Source organism: Acomys russatus, chromosome 16 (genome assembly GCF_903995435.1).
Source record: "Acomys russatus chromosome 16, mAcoRus1.1, whole genome shotgun sequence".
Taxonomy (NCBI): Eukaryota; Metazoa; Chordata; class Mammalia; order Rodentia; family Muridae; genus Acomys; species Acomys russatus.
This window is the reverse complement of record NC_067152.1, coordinates 2223585-2246976: the sequence shown is the minus strand read 5'-3', so window position 1 is coordinate 2246976 and position 23392 is coordinate 2223585. Positions and strand designations below refer to the sequence as shown.

Sequence of the window (23392 nt, the reverse complement as noted above, 5' to 3'; positions counted from 1 at the left end):
TGTGTGTGTGTGTGTGTTTATTGTGGCTTTGTTTTGCTTTCTTCTGTCTCTGTCATGAACTGATAGTTTCTGTTTTTATGGTTTTGTTTTCTGTGTTTTGGTGTTTTGTTTGTTTGTTTGAGACAGGTTTTCTCTGTGTAGCTCTGGCTGTCCTGGAACTAGCTCTGTAGACCAGGCTGGCCTTGAACTCAAGAGAGCCTCCTGCCTCTGTCTCCCAAGTGCTGGGATTAAAGGTGTGTGCCACAGATATTTTATAATTTTGGTTGTGAGCCTAGCCTTTAATGGCTGAGCCATCTCTCCAGCCCAACCAAGATATTTAAAGTAGGTTAGTATTGTTAGCACCCTCCAAAATAAAGCAAATCTTAAAGTGGTCTCTGATGTGTTAAACAACCGATGGCCAGGACCTTGGGGAAGCCGAATGCTACTGAGTTATATCCCTAGCCCCAGCCGCCGCCTCTTCCTCCTCCGGTTCTTTTAAGATAGATTTATTTATTTATTTAATGTATGTGACTGCTTTATACCTGCAGGCCAGAAGAGGGCACCAAATCTCATTACAGATGGTTGTGAGCCACCATGTGGTTGCTGGGAATTGAACTCAGGTCCTCTGGAAGTGCAGCCAGTGCTCTTAACCTCTGAGCCATCTATCTCTCCAGCCCCCCAGTCGCCTTCTTTATAGTCACACTTTATTCAAGTTACCTGTGTGTTCTTTTTAGCTTACCTTTTGTCTCTTTGGCTATACTTTTTTTGTTCGTTTATATCTATGTCCTTCCTTCCTTCCTAATCTCATTCTAAGGATCTGAATTTGACCCAAAAATCCAGGTGGAATAGCATGAGTTCATACTCCTGATAGGGCACGAGGCAGAGATAGATGGATCCCTGCTGTTTCCTGGCTTGCCAGCCGAGCCTAATTGGGAATCCCTAGGTGAGACAGGGAGAAACTGTCTCAAAAAATAAGGTAGGTGGCTGGTGGAATGGATCAGTGGATAAAAATGCTTGCTGCAAGCCTGAGGCCCTTGTTCAATCCTATGACCCACGTGGTGGCGGCAGGGGAGAACCCGCTCTCCAGAAGCAGTCCTCTGAGCTTCGTACATGCATGCACACTTGCACACAGTAATTAATAATGTTTAGGAGAAAAACAGGATGGAGATTGGGAATGGACGTCATCTGGTGAAATGCTTGCTTAGCACTCACACTGACCCTGGGTTTGGTTGGCAGCCCGTGTGAACCAGCTGCGTGCTTGTGATCCCGGTGTTCTTTGGTGGTCAGGAGGACTTGAAGGTCAGGGCCATCTTATTATCACAAATTCTAGGCCAGCCTGGGCTACATGAGACTTTGTCACAGAACAATGGAAAAATCAAGGTGGATGGCTCCTGAGTGTTGTCACCTGAAGTTGACCTCTGGCCTCCACATGTATGTGCACAAATATGTGTGCTGCATAAGTGCCCTCAAGCACACAGACACCTGTGTACACTCTCCCCAAAAGAACCTGTGATCTAAAAATGTGATCTCAGCGAGACTTGTATTTAGAGGATTTCAGGTTTATAGTTAACTGCTGTGCACTTTCTGAGGTCTGTGTCGTTAGGTCAGTTCCCTGTGTGACGACCTGGTGCACTGAGGAGACGTAGCTGAGGAGCAGAGCACACACTGAAAGAACAGTGCAGGACACCGTAGTGGGTGTGTACCCTCGGGAAGCGTTATTTCACACGCCCTCCTGTGCGGTGGTCTGGTTTGTACCAGCTTCCAGAGACACTTGCGTGATATTCCTGTGTGACTGAGCATTACTTTTGCTACGGTAGAGTCTTGTATTCTTAGTTCCTTCTTCCAGCGCTGGGGATAAAACCTGGGGCTTCTAGCATATTAGGGAGTATTCTTTTAGCCTGGTTTGCTGGCCGCCCGCCGCTTCTGTCAGTTTTGAGTTAGTCTCTGAGCTGCCCTGGCTGGCCTTTAGTTTGTGGTGCTTTGGCTGCTTTGACATCAGCTGGGGTTATAGGAATGCACCGGAACCCTTAGCCAGCAGACCTTGCACTGTGGATAACTGGCCTGTGAGCTTCAAAATCTCATCTGGGTTCACATGCCAAGGTAGAGCATGAAGCACGTGGTCACACTGCAACCAGAGAGGAAGCCGAAGCAATGAACGCGGCTGCTCAGCTCAGTCCTCCTTTTCCTTCGCTCCATAGAGCGGCGCCGCCCACGTTTATGGTGGGTCCTCTCACCTTGGCTGACTTAACCTAAAGACCCCGTCACAGGCATGCGCAGAGACCTGCCTGCTGTGGTTCCTGATGCTGTCAAGTTGACGGGGTCAGCTGTTGGTGTGTAATGTGATTGTGACCTGTTTTTCCTTGGGTTTTGAGCTGACTGTTTGAGTTTTTCTTTGGCTCTTAGTTTAATGAATTCAGTCTATTTTATGACTCCCTTCTGGGAAGTATCACTCTCTCGGCTCAGGCTTGCTTGTGTGCCAGGGTCTTTGTCTTTGTGTGCCTCGGTCCTTTCATTTCCTACATTGTATGTTGAATTGCCCCCGTGCCACTTCCTCTTATCTTGGACATGCTTAATACGAACAGTTCTGGACAGTTCTGCCAGGCGCATCTTCTCGCCACCCTGCCTGCCTGGGAGCTGCCGTCTTCTGCTCCAGGCTGTCTTGAGTGCTACAAGCAGTGCGCCTGGCTTCTAGGACATGGCTGTGGGAGAAGCTGAGCGCTCTTCTGGGGTTGGCTTCAGCCCTTGCTGAGAGACTGCCTCAGCTTCTCTCCGCTGAGGAGGAGTTCTGCTCATGGCTCCCCCTGGACTCACACCACAACATGGCGAATGACATGTCTGTTCCTTCATACTTCTGCACGTGTGTCTGAACAGATAGGCACTAGGTTTATTCCATACTTACTTTTTAACTCATTTTATGTGAATGGGTCTTTTTTGCCTGCGTGCGTGCGTGCGTGCGTGTGTGCGTGCGTAGGGGGGGAGGGAGAGGAGGAGGGAGGGGGAGAGCGCACCTGAAGAGGTCAGAATATAACTGAAGTTGGTTCTTTCAGTGAGTTCTGGCCCCCAGGCTTATGCAGCAGGTATCTTTACACACTGAGCCATGCTCCCAGTCTGTTTTAGTGTTTGTAAATTTTAAAAGGTATGTATGTGTGTTTGTGTTTGGTATACACTCCTTTACACACTCAAATACCTATATACCACTGCAGCTTATTTCCTTGAGAGACTCTTGCTGAGCCCAGAGCTCACAGGTTTTTTGCTAGGCTGGTGGTTAGAGAGCTCCAACCACCCTGCCTCCGGCCCTCTAGACTGGGATGACAGGCCTCACCAGTCAACTCTTCAGACTGGTGCTGGGATCTAAACTCGTGCTTGCACACGCTCTCTTACTCACTGAGCGATCTCCCCAACCCCTACTTTTTTCTTTAAAAAATTTGGGGGTATATGTATTTCTTAAAATTTTATGAGTATGGGGTTTTTTGTCTGTTGCATGTATGTCTATGCACTGTGTGCGTGCCTGGTGTCCATTGGCTCCTCTGGAATTGGAGTTGTAGACAGTTACGAGCCATCATGTGGGCACTGGGAATCAAACCTGGATCCTCTGGAAGAGCAGCCAGTGCTCTTAACCTCTGAACCAGCTCTCCAGCATCCAATACTTTGTCCTTTGATATTTGTTTGCTTGTTTGTGGAAGCGCTTAGTAAAGCAGGCAGGTTCAGCTCTGTTGTCTGTTTGTATATGGTATTTTGGGGTATTTCAAAAATCCATATTTACATTTGTCCATTTCCCATTATGACCCTTGATAATAATGCTGAAGAAGCTTTGTGACTGAATTTTTTTTTTTTAATCCTACATTCTTAAGACCATGTTTGAGTATTTATGGTGAAGCTTATTTTTACATATGGTATGAATGAGGAATCTGACTTAGTTTCTTTTCCAAATGGGTAGCACTTATTTTATTTTGTTTATGGAAAAGGCTCTCATGCAGCCCAGGCTGGCCTCTAACTTAACTAAAGGATGACCTTAAGCTAAGAGCTTTGGTAAGCCTGGCTGGTATGCACAATGCTGGGCATTGAATGCTGGGCTTTGTACATGAAACTCTGTAGTCAGCCCTGAGTTGTGAGTGGTTTTCACCCATGCTAGACATTTAACCCAGGGCCTCGCACATGGCAAACAAGCATTCTAGCACTATGTTGTGTCTCGCAGTGTGTTGTAAGCTTTAAAAAGTTTGCACAAATTACTCTTAATACGCCTGGGATGTGGTTCAGTTGGTAGCATGCTTGCCTAGCATGCATGAGGCCCTGTAAACCCGGGCATAGTGGCACACCCCTGTAATCCCACCACTTGCAAGGTGGAAACAGAAGGTTTAGAGGTTCATAGTCATCCTCAGCTGTAGAGAGTCTGAGGCCAGCCTCATATCTCATTATATTGAGATTCTACCAAAAAGCCACAAACAAACAAAATTACTCTGTAACTATGGACATTTGGTAGTTGGTGGCAAGCACAGCAGTAATGAATTTGCCATTTTCCCCCCAATCTGATCGTGTGTTCATCTGTCACTGACAATTTTTGAAATTATAAAACTGTTTTGAACAGTTCACAGTTAAACAGTCATTATCAAAATTAATTTTAGAACTTTTTTTATACTCATAAACCCTACTATAACGTTAGCTACCAATCCCAAATCTGAGTCCCAGGGGCCACTGATCTTTTCATTTCTCTTAGATTTCTCTATCTGTACATTTTATGTAAATAGAGTCAGTAATACTTGGTCTTTGTGACGCTTCTTTATTTAGCATAGTAGTTTCAGGGCTGGATTCTAAGATATGTCACTGTGTCATTCCCCTTTGTAATGGAATAGTCTATTGTACAGTCAGATCCCATTTTGCTTGCTTTTTGTTTTGTTTTTGGTGGTTCTGGGGTCAGCACACAGGCCAGGCGGATGCTCTGCGCCGAGCTACATCCTCTGCCCTCTCTTCAGTTACAGGGTCTTGCTAAGTTGCCTAGGCCGGCCTTGAATTGAGACCACCCTGCTTCAACTTTCCAGTTAATTGGGGCTACAGACCTGGGCCTCTAGGCCCGGCACATGCTGCTTATCTTGTTTTTCAGTTTATGTGGTTGGCCCTCTTTCTGTGGATTCTCAGTCCATGTCTTCATCTGGTGACTGGCGAGACGTATTCGGGGCAAATACTGCATCTGAACTGAACATGTACAGACATTTTCTTGTTATGCCCAAATAATACCGGTGTGGCATAATTTGCATCATGTTGGGTATCGTAATTAATGTAGAGATGATTTAAAGCTTACGAGAGGATGTCAGTTAAATGCAGGTGCTACCTTGGTCCCTGTACAGATCCTGCTGGGAGTGGTGTCCTCGTGAGATGGACACGGAGCGGGGAACATATCTAGGAGAGAAGTTGCTGGTTCAGATCCTGAGTTGAGCTAACTAATAAGGAATTACCAGGCTGCTTTCCCAAACAGCTGCGCCCGTCCGCCGTCTCCCAGCAAGGCCGGGGCGGGCCATCTACACATCTTTCACAGCCCTTAGAATTGTGTGCTGCCAGAATACCATCTGTATTCTAGAAGCATTTGGCAGTTTTCATCTTTTTTCTTTCATATGACTTTTAAGAGTTGTATCAAGTTCAAAAACCAAGCAGAGGTCTCCTCTGAAGGCAGGTAATTGCATTAAATTGATATATTTTGACATTGGGTCTTTTCATCCAAGAATATGATATCTTATCATTTAAAGTCTTGGATTTTCTAGTCAATTCGCTCTTTATTATAATATGTATATTGTTTATTAGTCATTTGTTTCTTTGAGCTTTTTTAGATTTGTATATTTGCAGGGCACATTCATGTGGTGAGTTTTTTGTTTTTTAGATTTGTATATTTATTTGTGCAGGGCACATGTATGTAGGCACACATGCTATAGCATTTAATTAAATGTGTTGCCATTGGGAGGGGGCGTGTGTGTGTGGTGCCTGTCGTGTGTGTGGTGCGTGCCGTGTGTGTGTGTGTGTGTGTGTGTGTGTGTGTGTGTGGGGGTGAGAGGACAGCTTTCAGGAGTTGGTGCTCTTCTTGCACTGTAGCCTTCAGGGAGCAAACACCCCACCGCCACCCTCACCCCCCGCTGTGAGGTTTGTTCAGCCAGTGTTTCTACTCCCTGAGCCACTGAGCCTACTCCCCAGGCCTGTTTCTTTGTTTTTAATGGCTCTGAATCAGTTAGCACAGTTAAAGCAATGTTGACCGTAGTGTATCAGCAGGCACCTCTTTTCTCCCAGGTAGTAATGGACATGCCTTTGGGTTCAGTGTTCAGCATAGTTTATCTTGTAAAGTACATGTTCAGGACCTGTGTTAGATCCTTTCTGCTTGGGCTTTATAGGAACAGCTCTTGAACTTTTTGAAAAGCTTTTACTACAGCTTGATATGGTCGTACTATTTTTAATCCTTTAATAGTATGAATTATTTTAACAGATTAATATTGAACTGTTCTTTCATTTTTACATAATAAATCCTGCCTTAAAAAATAATCCTCTTAGGGTTCCTTTCTCTATTTTCAGATCTGTTTTATATTTTGCGTGATTTTGAACATTTATAAAAGTAGACAGACTACACAGTGGAATTGAGTCCCCACGTAGCCCCGCACATCACTTCAGGTTACCACATGACGCCAGGTCCTGCTCTCTCATTTTTTTCACATATACTCTTGATAATTTTGAAGTAAGTATCAGATATATTATATCATAGATGGGAATATTTTAGCTTTTTAAAAAATATATTTTATTACTTTATTCATATTACATCTCAATTGTTATCCCATCCCTTGTATCTTCCCATTCCTCCCTCCCTCCCATTTTCCCCTTACTCCCCTCCCCTATGACTGTGACTGAGGGGGACTTCCTCCCCCTGTATATGCTCATAGGGTATCGAGTCTCTTCTTGGTAGTTTTTTGTTTTGTTTTGTTTTTTCAATTTTTAAAATTTTTAAAAAAGATTTATTTATTACATATACAGTGCTCTGCCTGCATGTACACTTGCACACCAGAAGAGGGCATCAGATCACATTATAGATGGTTGTGAGCCACCATGTGGTTGCTGGGAATTGAACTCAGGACCTCTGGAAGAGCAGACGGTGCTCTTAACCGCTGAGCCATCTCTCCAGCCCCAGTAGTTTTTTGTTTGTTTGTATGTTTGTTTGTTCTTTAATAATGAACTATCTTAAAAAATAAGTGCTGGGCTCGGGAGACAGCTGAGTTGTAAAGCGCTTGCCTCCCTGCACCTGGGAGCCAGAGGCAGGCAGATCTCTGTGAGTGTGAGGCCAGCCTGGGCTACATGGTGAGTTCTAGGACGGCCAGGGCTACCTAGAGAGTAGCTGTCTATGAATGAATGAAGAAAAAAAATTAAAAATATGGTGGAGAGTAATAGAAGAAAACACCCAGCTCACTGGTGTCTTGACCTCTGGCTTGTGCACACACGTGTAGCACACATACCCACACAGACATGCACTCATGCGTGTACTGCAAACCTCCACATTCAAAAAATGAAAAATAGTTACCGTTTACTGGATAAAGTAAATATCCAGTTAGTGTTCCGTTTCCAGCTACTCATGCATGGGTGTGTAATGCTTATATGTGCATTTGTCTGTATATATTTGTATATACGTTCATATTTGAATTGGGATCCGAAGTAGATTTACATATCAGTAGCTTGGTGGTCTAGAAGCCTTCTCATACCCATGTTTTTCTCCTCGTATCTCTTCCCTGTGATGTTTATTTCTGTGGTGCCAGGTCATTTGGTCCTTACAGTTTCCCGTAGCCTCTATTTTGTTGATGGTGTCCTTGCAAAGGTCACCCATGTTCTCTGTAAAATGGATTTGGTGTGTTACTTCAATATGCTGTTACCTTCATCTTGGTATATTTCATTTAATACGTATATGCATTACAAGATGAAATACAATTTTTTTAGGTTTTATTTTAATTTTATGTTTATGAATGTTTTACCTGCATGTATGTGTACCACATGGGTGTCTGGTGCCTACATAGGTCAGATGAAGGAGTCCAGATGGTTGTGAGGCATCATGGGACCTGGAAATCAAACTCAGGTCCTCTGGAAGAGCAGCTAGTATGCTTTTATCTGCTGAACCATTTCTGCAGGCCCCAAGATGAGAACTTTTTATTATCTTATTTTTAATTTTAAAGTATTTTTATTATATGTGTGTGCCTCCTTGAGGCTATGTCCACATGTACATATGGGGGGGAGCGCTTTGGAAGCCAGAGATATCATCTCCCCTGGAGCTGGGGTAAAGGCAGGTATGAGCTGCTAAGTGTTGGTGCTGGGAAGCAAACTTAGATTTTTATAAAAACATATGCACGCTGAGCCATCTCTCCAGCTCTAGACAGTTTCTGTTTTGCTTTGTTCAGTGGTTTTTTTGTTTTAGTTTTGGTTTCTGGAATATGATGTCATGTAGCCAGGCAGTCCTTGAGCTCCTGATCCCAAGTGCTGGAATTACAGGCATGCGTCACCACACTTGGCTTAGCAGATAGGTCATCAGATTCTCAGTTGCAGATCTTTTTTTTTTTTTCTTCCAGGCTTGTTGTATGGAAGCATACCCCTGATAGGATAACTTGGTAAAGATAGCACATACTAAATAATTGCATGATAAAGCCCAGCATTTGGCAGCCAGACCACACAAAGCAGTAAAACATGGTTATTGCTGAATCCTTGCTCAGATTTACCCACCTGTTGTTATTAAGAAAGAAAATCCCAAACCTTCAATGAAGACTCAGGAGCCAGATGCTGGGGTGAAAGCCTGCTAGCTCAGAGAGGCAGAGAGAGCACCCAGCTGGCCTTCCTCCGCAGCTCATGCCCCAGAAGGAAACGGCCCGTTTCTCCTTCTCCATGGTGTCTCAAATACCCTTCAACCAATGTCCCTCCTTTCTGCTTTCTTTGTGTCTCTCTATCCATCCTCGAACATCCTCTTACTGTGTCCCCCGCCCCCCCATGTTCACTTCCTGTCACCTGGTTGCTTGCTCTGCCTCTTGACCTAGGGTTAACTTGATTTAACTGTTTACAGAAAGCTCTTTAATGTGCTGGGACTGAGCCACACCACAAGTACTCGTTAACAGTAAACAGAAAGCTCTAGAAACTAGACTGAGCCATACCACAATCAGAAATGTTTTTACGGTTAACAATCTAGGGGTTCACAGTAGGATCAAATACCCTGCGACACCCGCTCCTTTCCGTGCCACTAGCGTTTCGCTTGCCCCTGTCATTTTGTCTCTGCTGTCATCCGCCCTGGTGTCGGTTATGTGACCTTTAAATTCCATTTTTCTGTTGCAATTTGTTATTTCTTTTCCCAGTTTTTATGTATGTACATGTGGGTGTGGGTGTGGGTGTGTGTGTGTGTGTGTGTGTGTGTGTGTGTGTGTGTGTGTGTGTGTGTCCCTTGACATCTGTACATGAACATGTTGGCCGAAGGTTTCAGAGTCATTGTCCTTAACCACTTTTTTCCTTCTGAGTTATTCTTGGTGGCAGGGTCGCAATCAAGCTCAGAGCTCTCCACTATAGCTGGTCTTGCTAGCCAGCTTGCTCTGGAGAGCCCCTTTCTTAAAGATGGAATTACAGGTGGATTACCACATCCACCTCTCATTTCTGTGGGTTTCTGGGCATCCGAACTCTGGTGCTCACACTCAGTACACATAAGCACTGTAGCGCTGAGCTATCGGTCTCTTCACACCAGATGAGATCATGGCATCTTGTCCCAGTATGTATTAAATGACATCGTTGTCTGTTGCTTAATTAAGCACTGTGGCTGGCTACCTGCCTTTATTGAAAGTGCAGTCTGGCAGAAAGAAAACAATCACTAATTAATATAGGACTTAAAACTAAGAGAGTGTTCCAAAGCAGTGAAGTCACTGCTGCAGTAGGGCAAAGAAACCCGATGTAAGTAAGAGACCAGGGAAGTGTCTTTTGAGATGATATTTGAGATGGGGCTGGAGGGGTGCAGCTCTATGATAGAGCATTCGCCTAGCACGAATCAGTCCCTGGTTCAATTCCAAGTTTGAGATAAGAGCTAAAAAGTGAATATTAGGTGAAGCAGAGTGGGGGCGGGGAACGCAGTCAGAGGACCGCGCGTAGGCTTGGTGGCAGGAGGAAGCGTAGCGTGTGCTGGAAACGGAGAGAAAACAGCTGGGCTAGAGGGCAGCAAGCCAGACCAATGAAGACTTGTAAGCATTTTAGAAAGAATTGGCATATGTGTGCGCATGTGCACATGCACGCCTATATCTGTGGTTTGAGATAGGTACATTGGCTTGGAATTTGATGGTTGTGCTAGGATGACGGCCCAGCAAGGCCCGGCTCCTTCCATCTGTCTTCCCACCTCTCTGGCTCTGGAACTGTGAGCACGTGCTGCCACGTCGCACTGTTTATGTGGGTGTTAAGGATCAAAGTCAGGTCCTCTTGCCTGCACAGCAAGCTCTTCTCATCTAAGCTGTTTCTCCGCCGCCAATAATTACGTTTTTAAGATGTCTGCTGTCATTATTGCTTTTCACTGGGAAAAAGTAATGGTTTGGATAAGTACGTGCTTCTGAAAACAGGTTCTCTTTCTGTGCTGCAGGATTTTTTATTTAGCAGTCTAAATTCTGTCAGTGCCTCCATGAGGATAATGGCATGTGGCATGGTACGCTGTGTAATTAAGGAACTAGATGGGACATGAGTGCCCCTGTAATCAATAAAAACAAAACACTGATGCTGTGGGGAAAGAGTAAGTAAAGTATTTATGTAGGAATTAACACTTCTCAAGTTATTCAAAAATGAGAAAAGGCTGATTAAAGGTTAAAGTCTTAGCCAGGCAATTAGTCAAGTAACGTAGTAGCTTATTCGAAAGGCTCCTGAGTTTTTTATCCTAACGTGTCTGTCTGTCTGTCTGTCTGTCTGTCTCTGCAGGAGAGTAGTTATTTTGATGGACTTGGAAGTTGTGAAATCAGCTGAAGCAGTTGGAGTAAAGCTTGGGAACCCAGTGCCCTATAATGAAGGTAAATCCTCCTTCCAGGTTGCAGCCCTTACAGGTTGGATTCTGGTTTTTAGATCCAGATCACTACCTTGTGACTTAGTCTTAATAAAACAGTGATTTGTGGGGCTAAAAAGCATGTTATTCTGTTTTTTGTTATTATTTTATTTCTTTTTTTTTTTTAATTCTGAAGAAATGATATATGAATAAATAAGGAGAAATCTTGGAAAGAATGTAATGGTCATTCTGTGAGAAGTTGACATGTGTGCATGGAAGTTACAGACCAAAGGTGGAGCCTTCCTCCGTCACCTGCTACCTCATTTCTAGACAGAGGGTCTCCTACAGAACCTGATGCTCGCTGACCTGGACGCTCCAGGGATCTGAACTTGGCTTCTCAAGACTGAGTGGCAAGCTCTTTACTGACTGAGCACTTCCCGCCCCAAGAAATGCCTTTTCTGTGGACCAGGCTGGCCTCAAACTCAGAGATCCACTTGCCTCTGCTTCCTTAGTGCTGGGACTAAAGGCATGCGCCACCGCCACCAGCTGTTTTTATTTTTAAGTAGCCCTTGCTGGCCTTGAACTTCCACCTTCCCCCCTGCGTGGTGGGATTACAGATGCGTGCCACCACATCTGGCTCACAGTGCTGCTAAAGCTGGTCCCAAATGCTGTAGCTGAGGATGACCTTGCACTCTCCATCCTCTGCCTCCCAAATATAGGTATGGTAGGCCTGGGCCACCATGGCTAATAACATCCTTTATCTCTTGATGGCAAAATGGTTTCTTGTACAAGTTTGAAGCCAGCCTAGACCACAAGAGACCCAGTCTCAAGCCAAAGCCCTTGGTCTTTGTCTTGTTCTTCCTGGGTAGCCCGGAACCTTATACCGTTAAGTATTGTTAGAGCTGAGCGAGGTGTTCGTGACTGTAACCCTGGTGGGCTGTAATCCCTGCTTCTGGTGGCTGAGTCAGGAATTTTGAGGCCAACACACACTACATAGTGAATTTCAGGCTAGCCTTTGCTACAGAATGGCACCCTGCCTCAGACCCCTCCTCCCAAAACTTTGTGAATTTAATTGTTAACTTCATGTACATTGATTGGTGTTTTGCCTCTATGTATGTCTGTGTGAGGGTGTCAGATCTCCTGGAATTGGAATTATGGGCCTTTGTGAACTGCCATTGGGTGCTGGGAATTGAACCCCTCAGTCCTTTGGAGGAGTGGCCAGTGCTCCTAACCACTGAACCAACTCTCCAGCCCGAAATTTAAACTGTTTTATGTGTGCATGTCAGCCTATATGTGGAGGTCAGAGGGCAAGGCTGAAGAATCTGTTCTTTCTTGTCATAGTGTGGGATCCAGGGGTGGAGTTGCTTGGATGCTTCTTACCCCTGCGTCTCACGCTAGCCAAGCCTGGCCTCTGCCTGCCTGGGGTTCACAAGCCACTATGCCCAGCTTAAGAATGAATTTTTTCAAATATTTTTTCTGTACCTGTTAATAATTGAATGCCTTTTCTATTTCAGTTAACTAATATGGTGAATTATAATGATTGGTTTTTGGATGCTAGAGTAACCTGGGATTTCTGGGAGAAGGCTGGATTTACGGTGTGTTATCCTTTTTGCATATTTGGATTTGCTTTGCTGAGTCTACCTGATTTGATTTTGTTTCGTACTTTTTTGCATCTCTGTCCATGAGAGATTCTTTTTTTTAAAGATTTGATTTTACTCTTTTTAATTATGCTTGTGTGTACCTGTGCCTGCAGGGCAGAAGTGTTAGGTTCTCTGGTAAGTTACAGGGGTGGTGAGCTGCCTGGTGTGGGTGCTGGGAACTGAGTGTGGGTCCTCTGCAAGAGCGGCACATGCTTTTAGCTACTGTGCCGTTCCCTCAGCCCCCTAAGGGGAGTTCTAATCTATAGTTTCTCGTGCCAGTTCGGTTTTGGTATCTAAGTAATCCTGACCTCACAGGGTGACCTGGAGACTATTCGTTTGTGCATTTTCTAGGTTCATATAGAATCTTTATTTCTTAATTGAATGTTCAGTTGAATTTACCAGTGATGCCTAGTCCCAAAGGCTTCCCCAGCCTTGCTGCCTCAGCCACTGCTGTGCCACATGCCTGGCTCATACAACAAATGCTCTTTTACAAGTGCATTTGGTTTATAAATGTGGAAGTCTTTCTTACAGATCTTTTCTGTTATTGATAATTTAATTCCCTTATGATCAAGCACGTGTGTGTCTCAAATTCCGTTAAATGTATGGTCTTATATTTGTGCCTAGACTGTGGTTCCTTTTGGGTAGACTGTATACACCTGAAGAGATTTATGTAGTTGTACAGTTTCATAGATTGTTCCTGAGTGTCTGCTCGCTGCCTCTGTCCTGGGAGAGGAATACTGAGCTGTGTTTGTGGTGTACGTTTCTCTTGCAGTTCTCTTTGCCCTCTTCCTATACTGTGTATAGCTGTTTAGAATAACTGCTTTTGATGGATCTGCCCGTTAGAATGCCTCTCTTGACCCACTTGGATAGTCACATAACCAAACCACGTCACCTTTTCAAGTCAGTGCTATCTTGATATGCCTTTTCCCATAGTCTTATTTCTAATGTGTTTATATCATTAGCACAACTTTGTGTTAGTTTGAACTATTTAAGCAATATATAGGTATGCCTTGCTTCTTTTGTCCAATTTGATGATTTCTGCTTAACTTTTTTTTAATGTTTTGTGTATGTATAGGTTAGAGGACAACTTGGGAATCCGCTGTCTTCCTCTATAATGTAGGCCTCAAGTGCCTTAACCCAGGGAGCCATCTCAGCTCCCAATTTCTACTCCCCCCCTTTGGGACACTGTGTTCTGACTAGCCTAGCACTCTGTCTACTAGAATGGCCTCAGACTCACAGACCTGGTTTAAAGGCAGGTGTGCGCTTCCATATCAGGTCCCATGTGCCCTGGGCCCCAGGCCTCTCGCCTCCCCAGGGCCGCCACTGCCCGGTGTGTGCCTTTCATCTTGTAATAGAGACTTAGACTATTTACATTCAAAATGGTTGTTGATATGATTGATTTAAAACTATCTCCATGGTATCTTTTTTCTCCCCTCATGCCTTCCTCTTCTTTCCTTTCTATACTAAGATTTGAACCCATGGCCTCATGCATGCTAGGCTATCCCCACTGAGCTGTATCCCTAGCCCTGGAGTTTTGTTTGTTTGCTTCTTACTGTCTCTGTTGGTTTACTGCTGTAACCTTAGTCACTCTAGCTGTGCTGTGGTGTTTGCCGTGTGCGTGGCTTTAGCTTACCGTAGTCTGTCACTAGGCTCAGCCGTGCCACTTCATAAAGTGAAATGGGAGAGCCCTCCCAGTCTTTGTGGTAGGCCTGTCAGCCTGTCTGTCAGGAAGCTAACAATTTGTTGCTTGCTGGTATTTTGTTTAAACTGTTTGTAAGTGTGATTGTGCCGGGGTTTTGTTTTGAGATGGGGTCTCTACATGGCCTAGCTTGGTCTTGAATTTGCTGCAGCCTTTTTGCCTCAGGCCCTGAGTGCTGGGTTTATGGGCCTGCTGCCCACACACACTTACCACCCTGCCTCCAAGAAAGGTGAGGCAGGAGGATTGCTGGGACTTGCCGGCTTGCAGCCTAGCCAAGAACAGAAGCCCCAGGTTCAGAGAGAAACTCTGCCTCAAAGGAATAGGCAGGAAGCGATAGGGAAGGGAACCTCTATGCAAATTTGGACACACACACACACACACACACACACACACACACACACACACACACACACACGAGTCTTAGACAAAAGAAATGAAAATCCTCATTTGGGATTTCTAGGCAGGTTTCTGATATATCCAGAAGTCTTCATTTCGAAGCTTTTCATATTGTGAAAATTGTATTTAAGTCTGTAAGTTATGAGTGAGTATCACAGAATGTTTTATATATATACACACACTTATTTTTTATATTGGAATGTTTGACTATCATATGTTTGCCCATGAAACTCTAGTTTTTAAAAATTGAAACAACAGAAAACTTTTTTTAAAATATAAATATACTACGTGCTCACTCATGTGTGTGTTTGTGTGTTGAGACAGACAGACACACACACACACACACACACACACACACAAACACACACACACATACACACAGAGAGACCTTTAACCCCAGCACTGGTGAGGCAGGGGCACTTGGATCTCTTGAGTGTGAGGCCAGCCTGGTCTACAGTGCACATTCCAGGACATCCAGGGCTACACAGAGAAACCCTGTCACGAAAAACTGGAAAAAGAAGAGAAACTTGAGATGTTTATATATCTCTTTTGCATTTTTTATTTTTATGTATATGAGTGTTTTGCATGTATATAAGTGTACCATGTGCGTTTGGTGTGCAGGGGACAGGGGCTTTCTTGGCTCCCCTTGGAATGGGAGGAAAGGGCTGTGAGCCTCCATATGGGCGCTGTGCTCTTAACTGCACTTTACCAAGCGTTAGTGTTTGTTTTAATTTTTTTGTTTGTTTGTTTGTTTTGTTTTAATTTTTGAGTAGCGCTGCGTGACTTCAAAATCAGCACTACAGTTGTGTCGTGAGAGCTGTACTCCCAACCAGCGCTACCAATGCTGCCCTCTATAGAGAACACATTGTAGGGTTTCTTTATCTCTCAGGAGCTACTGGCCAGTTAACCAAATGCAAGTGCTCCTCCCCAAGTGGCTTACATAAGAGGCAGCAAGTTCACTACCCTGCCTTCTTTATGTCCTCCTTAAAATTTTTGTTTTATTTTATTTTTTGTGAAATAAAGTCTTACCTTGTGGTCTAGGTAAGCCTGAAACTCATGTCTACCCACCTCTGCCTCCTGGATGCGGGGCTACAGCCGCCCCCTTCCCGGTCCTCCTCCCCTGCTTCTTTCTATTTCATTTCCTACTCCCTCTCCCTTCCCCCTCAGCATTTCCTGTGTGGCTAATCCATAGCTTTTTTTTTTTTAGCCAACTTTTTTGTTGTTGTTAGACCCTTTTGTTTGCCTGCTCGCTCGAGTGCGGCGCTTCCTCCCCTCCCCCCCCCCCCCCCCCCCCCCGTCAAGATTTATTTATTTGTGTATACTGTGTTCTGCCTGTATGTACACCTGCACACCAAAAGAGGGCACCAGATCTCATTATAGTTGGTTGTGAGCCATCATGTGGTTGCTGGGACTAGAACTCAGAACCTCTGAGCCATCCATCTCTCCAGCTCCCCTACCCCCACCTCCGCTCTGACTATTAAATGTGGCACGATCCTGGGTTTGAACCTCAGCACTGCAACAAGAAAAAAATCAGCAAGAAGCTGCAGTGAATTACCTCATGTGTGTGGGCAGAACAGGCTTGTTTGCCAGAATGATTGCTGGGTTAACTAGGAAGGTGCCTGTGGTTGGCAGGTACAGTTAGATGCCCTCCTGTGTGCCTGGGGTACCGCGCTCCCCAGCAATGCATGGAAATATGGCTTCTTCATAGCCACACAAAACAGACAATATTGATCTTCCATGTCTTTAAGAATTTGGCAGAAACTGGGCACTGTGACACACGCCTTTAATCCCAGCACTCGGGAGGTAGAGGCAGGTGGATCTCTGTGAGTTCGAGGCCAGCCTGGTCTACAAAGCGAGTCCAGGACAGCCAAGGCTGCACAGAGAAACTCTGTCTTGAAAAACCAGAAAAGAGCTGGGCGTGGTGGTGCACGCCTTTAATCCCAGCACTTGGGAGGCAGAGTCAGGCGAATCGCTGTGAGTTCGAGGCCAGCCTGGTCTACAAAGTGAGTCCCAGACAGCCAAGGCTACACAGAGAAACCCTGTCTCGAAAAACCAAAAAAAAAAAAGAAAGAAAGAAAGAAAGAAAAACCAGAAAAGAAGTAAATGGAGAGCAGTAGCATGTATAAGTTGCAGTCTGTGCTCTGCGTTGGTCTGTGTTGAAGAGCCCCTTTGCTTCTGGTTTTTGGGGTTTTTTGCCTCTAAACTGGTGGTGGTTGTTGTTATTGTTGGCTGGTTTTCTTATATGTTGTTTGTTTTCCTCTCAATTTCTAAGAGTTCTTTTAAAAGTAGGGAGTGTTGGGCTGGAGAGATGGCTCAGAGGTTAAGACACTGACTGCTCTCCCAGAGGTCCTGAGTTCAATTTCCAGTAGCCATGTGGTGGCTCACAACCATCTGTAATGAGATCTGACTCCCTTTTCTGGCCTGCAGGTGTACATGCAGGCAGGGCACTGTATACATAATAATAAATAAATAAATCCTTTAAAAAAAAAAAGTTGTAGACTTTGTTTGTTGTTTGGCTTTGGTAAAAGTCATTTTCTGCTTCCCTCTCCTCCATCCCTTCCCGTGTTTCTCCCGTTATTCCCTCTCAAATTCACAGCCTCTTTTTGGTTATTGCCCCGACCCCTTCACCCCCAAGTATGTAAATGCATCCTTCTGAATCCGAGTTGTAGATTCTTCCTGACTTGCCTATGATGTTTTGCTGTGTGATAGTTTTTAGTTTGTTTTGTTTTATTGTGTGTATGACCGTTTTGCCTGCGTATGTGCCGGGTGCCCATGGAGGCCGGAAGGGAGCAGTAGGTCTGCTTGGCACTGGAGTTACAGTCGGGAGCTGCCATGTGGGTACTTGGAACCAAACCCAGGGCCTCTGGAAAAGCAACCAGTGCGCTTAACCACTGAGCCACCTCTCTGATCTCACGTTTGTTTTTGAGACAGTGTGGTACTGTATAGCTCTGGCTATGCAGGATAGCTATATATACTATACTGCCCAGACTGATTTCAGACTTGAACCAGTCCTCTTGTCTCAGCTTCCTGAGCCCTGGGATTACAGGCATAAGCCATTACACTTGTCATCTGAACAGAGCTTTTATTACTGAGCTGGAGAAACGGCTCAGCACTTACAAACACTTGCTGCTTTTCCAGAGGACCAGAATTTGGTTCTGGTACCCACATTGGGTGGATCACAGCGTCTGTAACTCCAGTTCCAGGGGACCTGAAGCCTCCACACCTGCATCAGTGTGTACATATCTACATGCAGACACGCACGTGCGCGCGCACACACACACACACACACACACACACACACGCACACACACAGTGAACAAGTTAAAATGTGTCTTTTAAAAAAAAAAAGCCACTCATTGGTGGCACACGCCTTTAATCCCAGAACTTGGGAGGCAGAGACAGGTGGGTCTCTGAGTTCAAGGATAGCCTGGTCTACAGAGGGAGTTCCAGGACAGCCAGAGCTGCACAAAAAAAAACCCTGTCTTTTAAAACTTGGAAAGAAAGGAAGGAAGGAAGAAAGAAACTTTATTACTATTAAAATTTTTAACTTTAGAGGCCTGTCTCAAAACAACAGCCAAACACCAAGCCAACATAACAGTGAGGTAATGGGCCTGGTGGCTTGTGCTGCATCCCTGACACTCAGAGGCAGAAGCAGGAGAATCAGCTTAAGGTCATCCTCAGCCTCATGGTGAGTTGTAGGATAGCCAGGGCTACATGAGAATGTCTCAAAAAAAAAAAAAAAAAAAAATCAAACAGTCTAGGGGTGGGGAGGAACCTAGTGGCTATCATATTTTGATTTATTTAACTAAATAGCTGCCTCAGACACTATATTTCAGGGACAAATGTTTGCCATAAAGATGGAGATAAAAGACCAGGCTATCCTTCTGTTTGGGGGTCAGAACCATAGCGCTATGGGAAAATGCCCTTGTCTCTCGACCCAGCTTTATTGTCCCTTGCCTGTCTTCAGCATGGCTTATAGCAGAGAGGGAATAGGAAAGAGTTTGCTGTCAGGGGTCATTTACTGTTGAATGTCATTGTTACCAAACCAGTAGCATCGCTACTTCAGCCACCATGGAAATGTCTGGGATGGAGAGACCATTGCAGTACAGTGCATTTCCCCACTGCATCTGCTTCTGGGTAGGCCTAGCGCCAAAGTTAGGCCTAGATCTGTGTCCTCTGGAACCTAATCTAGAACCTCCCATATATTGGGTGCCCATTAGAGTTAGTGAGCAAGCCCAGCCCAGCAGGGATGCCAGAATGCAGCAAAACACAAAATATACATTATACTACTGCTGCCGTACTGAGTCAGAGTGTGAGGGGGAAACCTGCAAACACAGTCCATGCTGTATACACTGTAGAAATGGATGGTTTTAAATCTTTTCATACTTGCAACTGCATTTTTGTCATTGTGCACATCTGTACAAAGCAGCAAGCCTGCACTCTTCGTGATAACCCTTGCTCAGGCTTGACTGTATTACATTTATTACTCATACTGGAATTCTGTTCAGCCCGATTGTATCCGCAGAAGCAACAGAAACTTGGGAATACTGTATTGATCCTTCTATTTACCCTTGTTTGTTTTCAGTGGATTTGAGTTGAGATAGTATCTGACCGGGTAGCTCTGGCTGTCCTGGACTCACTCTGTAGACCAGGCTGGCATCGAACTCCCAGAGATTCCAAGCACTGCAGTTAAAGGCGTGTGCCACCACGGCAGGCTCTGTTTCTTCTTTGTATTTGTTAGGAAAGTACTTGCTTGGGAAGTTGGTGGCTTTGTTTGTGAGCTTTTCTCTGCCCACAGCTCACCTGCCATAACAGATAGTAAGAATGCTAGACGTGAGTGCGGGTCACCCGCGGAGTCTTGTCTGCTGTCATCTTCGCGTTCCCTCTGCAGCCAGCAGAGCTAGAAAGCCTAAGGATTCCTAGAATGGCTTGATTTGCATGTAGCACAAAGCAGGTTATTATAAATGGAGCCTACAATACTGCTTTACAGAGTAGTTCTGGTGTTTAGAAAGCCTTTCCCTTAGCTATAGACTGATTTGCTTGAGGTCTTGTGGGCAGCTGCTGCATTACAGTGCATTAATTGAAGGGCAGCCGTTGCTATCTGGAATGCGTTGGCAGTCTCGCCATCATTTGGTTCAGGACTGTCTCGTACCAGATTTGCAAGAGATAAAGGTTACTCCATTAGGTGGATTAGGAGCTTTTCCTAATTACCACGTCTTATGTTCTAGATAATTAGAGTTATTGCTGCCAGGATTGGTTGTTTACAAATTAACTGCATGATGATGAAACACATGAACTCAGCCAGACAGAGCTGAGTAATATTAGGTTTTCTCTCTGCACTCGCCTTGAGTGTAATCCTCCTGTCTCCATGCTAGTGCCGACAGTTACTGGCATAATGCACCAGAGTAGACACTCCAAAAAACTGTTGTTACTGTTGTTGTTGTCGTCGTTGTCGTTGTTGTTGTTAGTGTTGTCTTGTGTGTCCCAGGCTGGCCTCAGACTCATTGCGTAGCTGAGGAGGAGCTCCTTGAATCTCTGATTTGCCTAGCTTTACCTCCTGAGTGCTGGGGTTACAGGCACCGCCAGGGCCCAGTGCATGGTACTAGCTGCTCTGCCCATTGAGCTACACCCCAGCTTCAGATAGTTACCAGTTGGAGGCTTGTTGTATAGAATCTACACTGCAGTAAATCTAAGACCGTCATTGTGTTATGTTCAGCTAAAATTTATAGCTGTGATTCCTATAGAAGTGGACATACGCCAGTGCTCCAGTGGCTCAACCGGTTAATGCGCGGTACTTACCAAAGTGGGCATGTACATGTTAGGGTAGCTATGAGGGCAGGGCTTAAATTGTAGTGAAATACGCTTACTGTTAACTTTGAGATGGGGATCTATCTATGTGACCTATGCTGGCCCTGAACTCAGCTTCAGATGGTTTTCATGCAGAAGGTGCCATGCAGCTGACCACATAGCATTCTACGCGCACAGCGCAGTGCCTTTAAGCCAGCACTGTTTACTCTTCCCCAGTGAAGCTGTGGCCGCTTCCAGCACTCAGCGCCCACCTCTGCCTGGCTCTGGTTACTGTTTGCCTCTCTGTCTCTGACTGTGAGCATTCCACGTCCTTCTGAGGGTTGGTTGTCTTGTATATATGTCTGTGCACATGCATGTGTGGGGAAGTAAAACATACATGTCAGATGTCTTCCTTGGCCGCTCTCCGTCCTGTGTTCGGAGACAGGATTTCTCACTGAACCTGGAGCTCCTCATTTGGGCTAGCTGCCTGTTGAGCCCTGGCGTCTGCTTGCCTCTGCCTTCCCAGTCTCTCCTCGCTTCTCCAGCACGCCACATCTGGTGTCTAAACTCGGGTCTTTCTGCTTGCTCTAGCAACTAGGCCATCTCCTCAGTCCTCGGTTATCTTTTTATAGAAAATGAATGTGTGTCCGGTGACCATGTCCCTCCCGGTCAGCCAGACCCATCCAGTGAGCATGGCTCTGAGATGAGACTTCCTGCTTCAGGTCATTTAGAGACTGTAGAAAAGGGGAGACCTGGGAGGGGGGCGGCCTTTGTTCCATCCCTAAGACTCAGGGTGGAAGGAGACCTGACTCCCTCAGGCCATCCTCTGACTTGCACACAGGTGCGTGTGCGAGTGAGCACATTCATGAGGCACGCGCGCATGCGCACATGCAAATAAATAATTCTTAAAGACGGGGCGGTTAGCTGGAGGCTGGGAGGTTTCTTTTTAAAACAGGTCTCATGAAGGAGGTGAACATGTACCTTTTCTAACCACTTTCCTTCAGTGTCGTTTATCCTTGATGATTTTAAAAAAGCTTCACTTAAGACTTTAAAACTGGGCTGGGTGGCTGTAAATTCAACAATGATGGAAAGGCTAAACTGTAAATGCAATGCTTCATTGTCGGTGGCCTGTGCCCTTTTCCTATGTAAATAAGATGTCTCAATTTTTCTCTCCATAGGAAGAACTAAAACATAATCAGTTCTATTTAATCTTTTAAACTTTATGCTAAATGAATTTGTCTCTAATGGCACAATTACATCTGTGCCACTTAAGAGTAATTTTGTCAAAAAAAGAGAGTTGAATGGGTGTATAACGTGCCTGGTGAGTTAGGCCCTTAGGAGGCCCAGCAGGAGTTGCACTTGAGTTGCAGAAGGCAGAGCTGCGGTGGCAAGGGAGAGTTTCCACCTGTGCTCACCATTTCTAGTGTTTAGGGCAATCTGGGACATACTTTTTAGCTGCCCTCGTAAGCATCAAGCGATTTAGGTGAGCAGCCCAAATGAGGCTGGCTTCGGCCTTCAAAGCCAATCACAGAGATGAAATCAAACCTCATAAACTTGTTGTTTTAAAGCATAGTGGTAGGCAATTTATAACTTTAACATTTTTCAATTTCATAAACATTTGTATAAAGGGTGAAGGGCAAATACATACTCTCATGGTTGTGGCGTTTCTTATTTTCTGCTTGAGAGACGTGTTCGTTTCCCTCCTTTTTATCTCTCTATTGCCTTGGCACTGCTGCTTCTGAACTCCGTTCTCATCTCTCCCTGCTGTGACAGCTCACTAGCACTTCACGGTGCCTACACTCTTTCAACTCATGTTTTCCACCAACTGTCAGGTGCAGAATAAGGTTGCTTTGTTTGGGGGAAAGGGTAAAATCCTTCCCGAACGTCTCCTGTTTCTTTGACGCCAAAGCACTTGAGACAATTGAACTGCTTTTAGGTTTTCCTTACCACCCAGCTCTCTCCTCTGATGGATCCTGCCATGAACACCCCCGTCCTGTTGATGACATCGATTTGTTGCTATGGAAATAGTGGTAATATCACAGATGCAGCCCGGTGACTTTACTGCAGGTTCTTGAAGGAGAAATGGGCAGGCTTTAGGGAAAGCCTCATTAAAACTGAGAGCTGTCAATTCTAAACAGTTGAAAGGTAAAGAAAACCAACCGTTACTCTATGCAGATAAGAAAAGGAGCCCTTTGCAAATACAGAGTGCGGAGCCGCGCTCCTCCTGACCCTCTGGGAGCTAAAGGAGTGGGGTTTCCTAGGGTATCAGTGCTCGTGTAGAAATCTCCTGAGTGGGTTTGCACTGAAATGACCTTTCTCTCTTGGTCCCTAGGACATGGGCAGCAGCCAGCGGTCCCTTGTGCAGCCTCCACAGCTGCAGCACCAGCTAGCAAGCCCCAGCCACAGAACGGGGGCTTGGGAACGGGTAAGATGTCACGCAGGAGTGTTGGAAATTATGGGTCAAGATTGAAGTAATGTTTGAAAAATTACCAAGACTGAACAGTTTTCAAAATTTTCTTCATGGATCAGGCACAGTAGCTTGGCCAGCACTTGGGAAGTGGAGGCAGGGGGATCAGAAGTTCAAAGTCACCCTTTACTGCATAGCAAGTTTAAAGCCACCTTGGATTACATGAGACTCTCAAAAAAACCAAAACAAGCAAAACCAAACAAACAAAAAACTCTGTTCCTGGTAGAATTGCAGTTTACAGTGTCAGAGCTGAGTGAGTGTAACTTACAGAGTCAGAGAGGTGATAGCGCACACCTTTTTTTCTTTTTTTTAAAGATTTATTTATTATGTGTACAATGTTCTGCCGGCATGTACACCCACAGGCCAGAAGAGGGCGCCAGATCTCACCATAGATGGTTGTGAGCCACCATGTGGGTGCTAAGAATTGCCAA

General features: G+C 45.1%; 1 protein-coding gene across 1 annotated transcript in view; it reads left to right on the top strand.

Moving 5' to 3' along the window:
• Rpa1 (replication protein A1) overlaps positions 1 to 23392 on the top strand; it is a 52578-nt gene that overhangs the window by 9681 nt on the left and 19505 nt on the right. Inside the window, exons 5-6 of the mRNA XM_051157953.1 lie at positions 10912 to 11000; positions 22827 to 22919. Coding sequence (XP_051013910.1) covers positions 10912 to 11000; positions 22827 to 22919 — 182 coding nt within the window. The remainder of the gene's footprint in view (positions 1 to 10911; positions 11001 to 22826; positions 22920 to 23392) is intronic.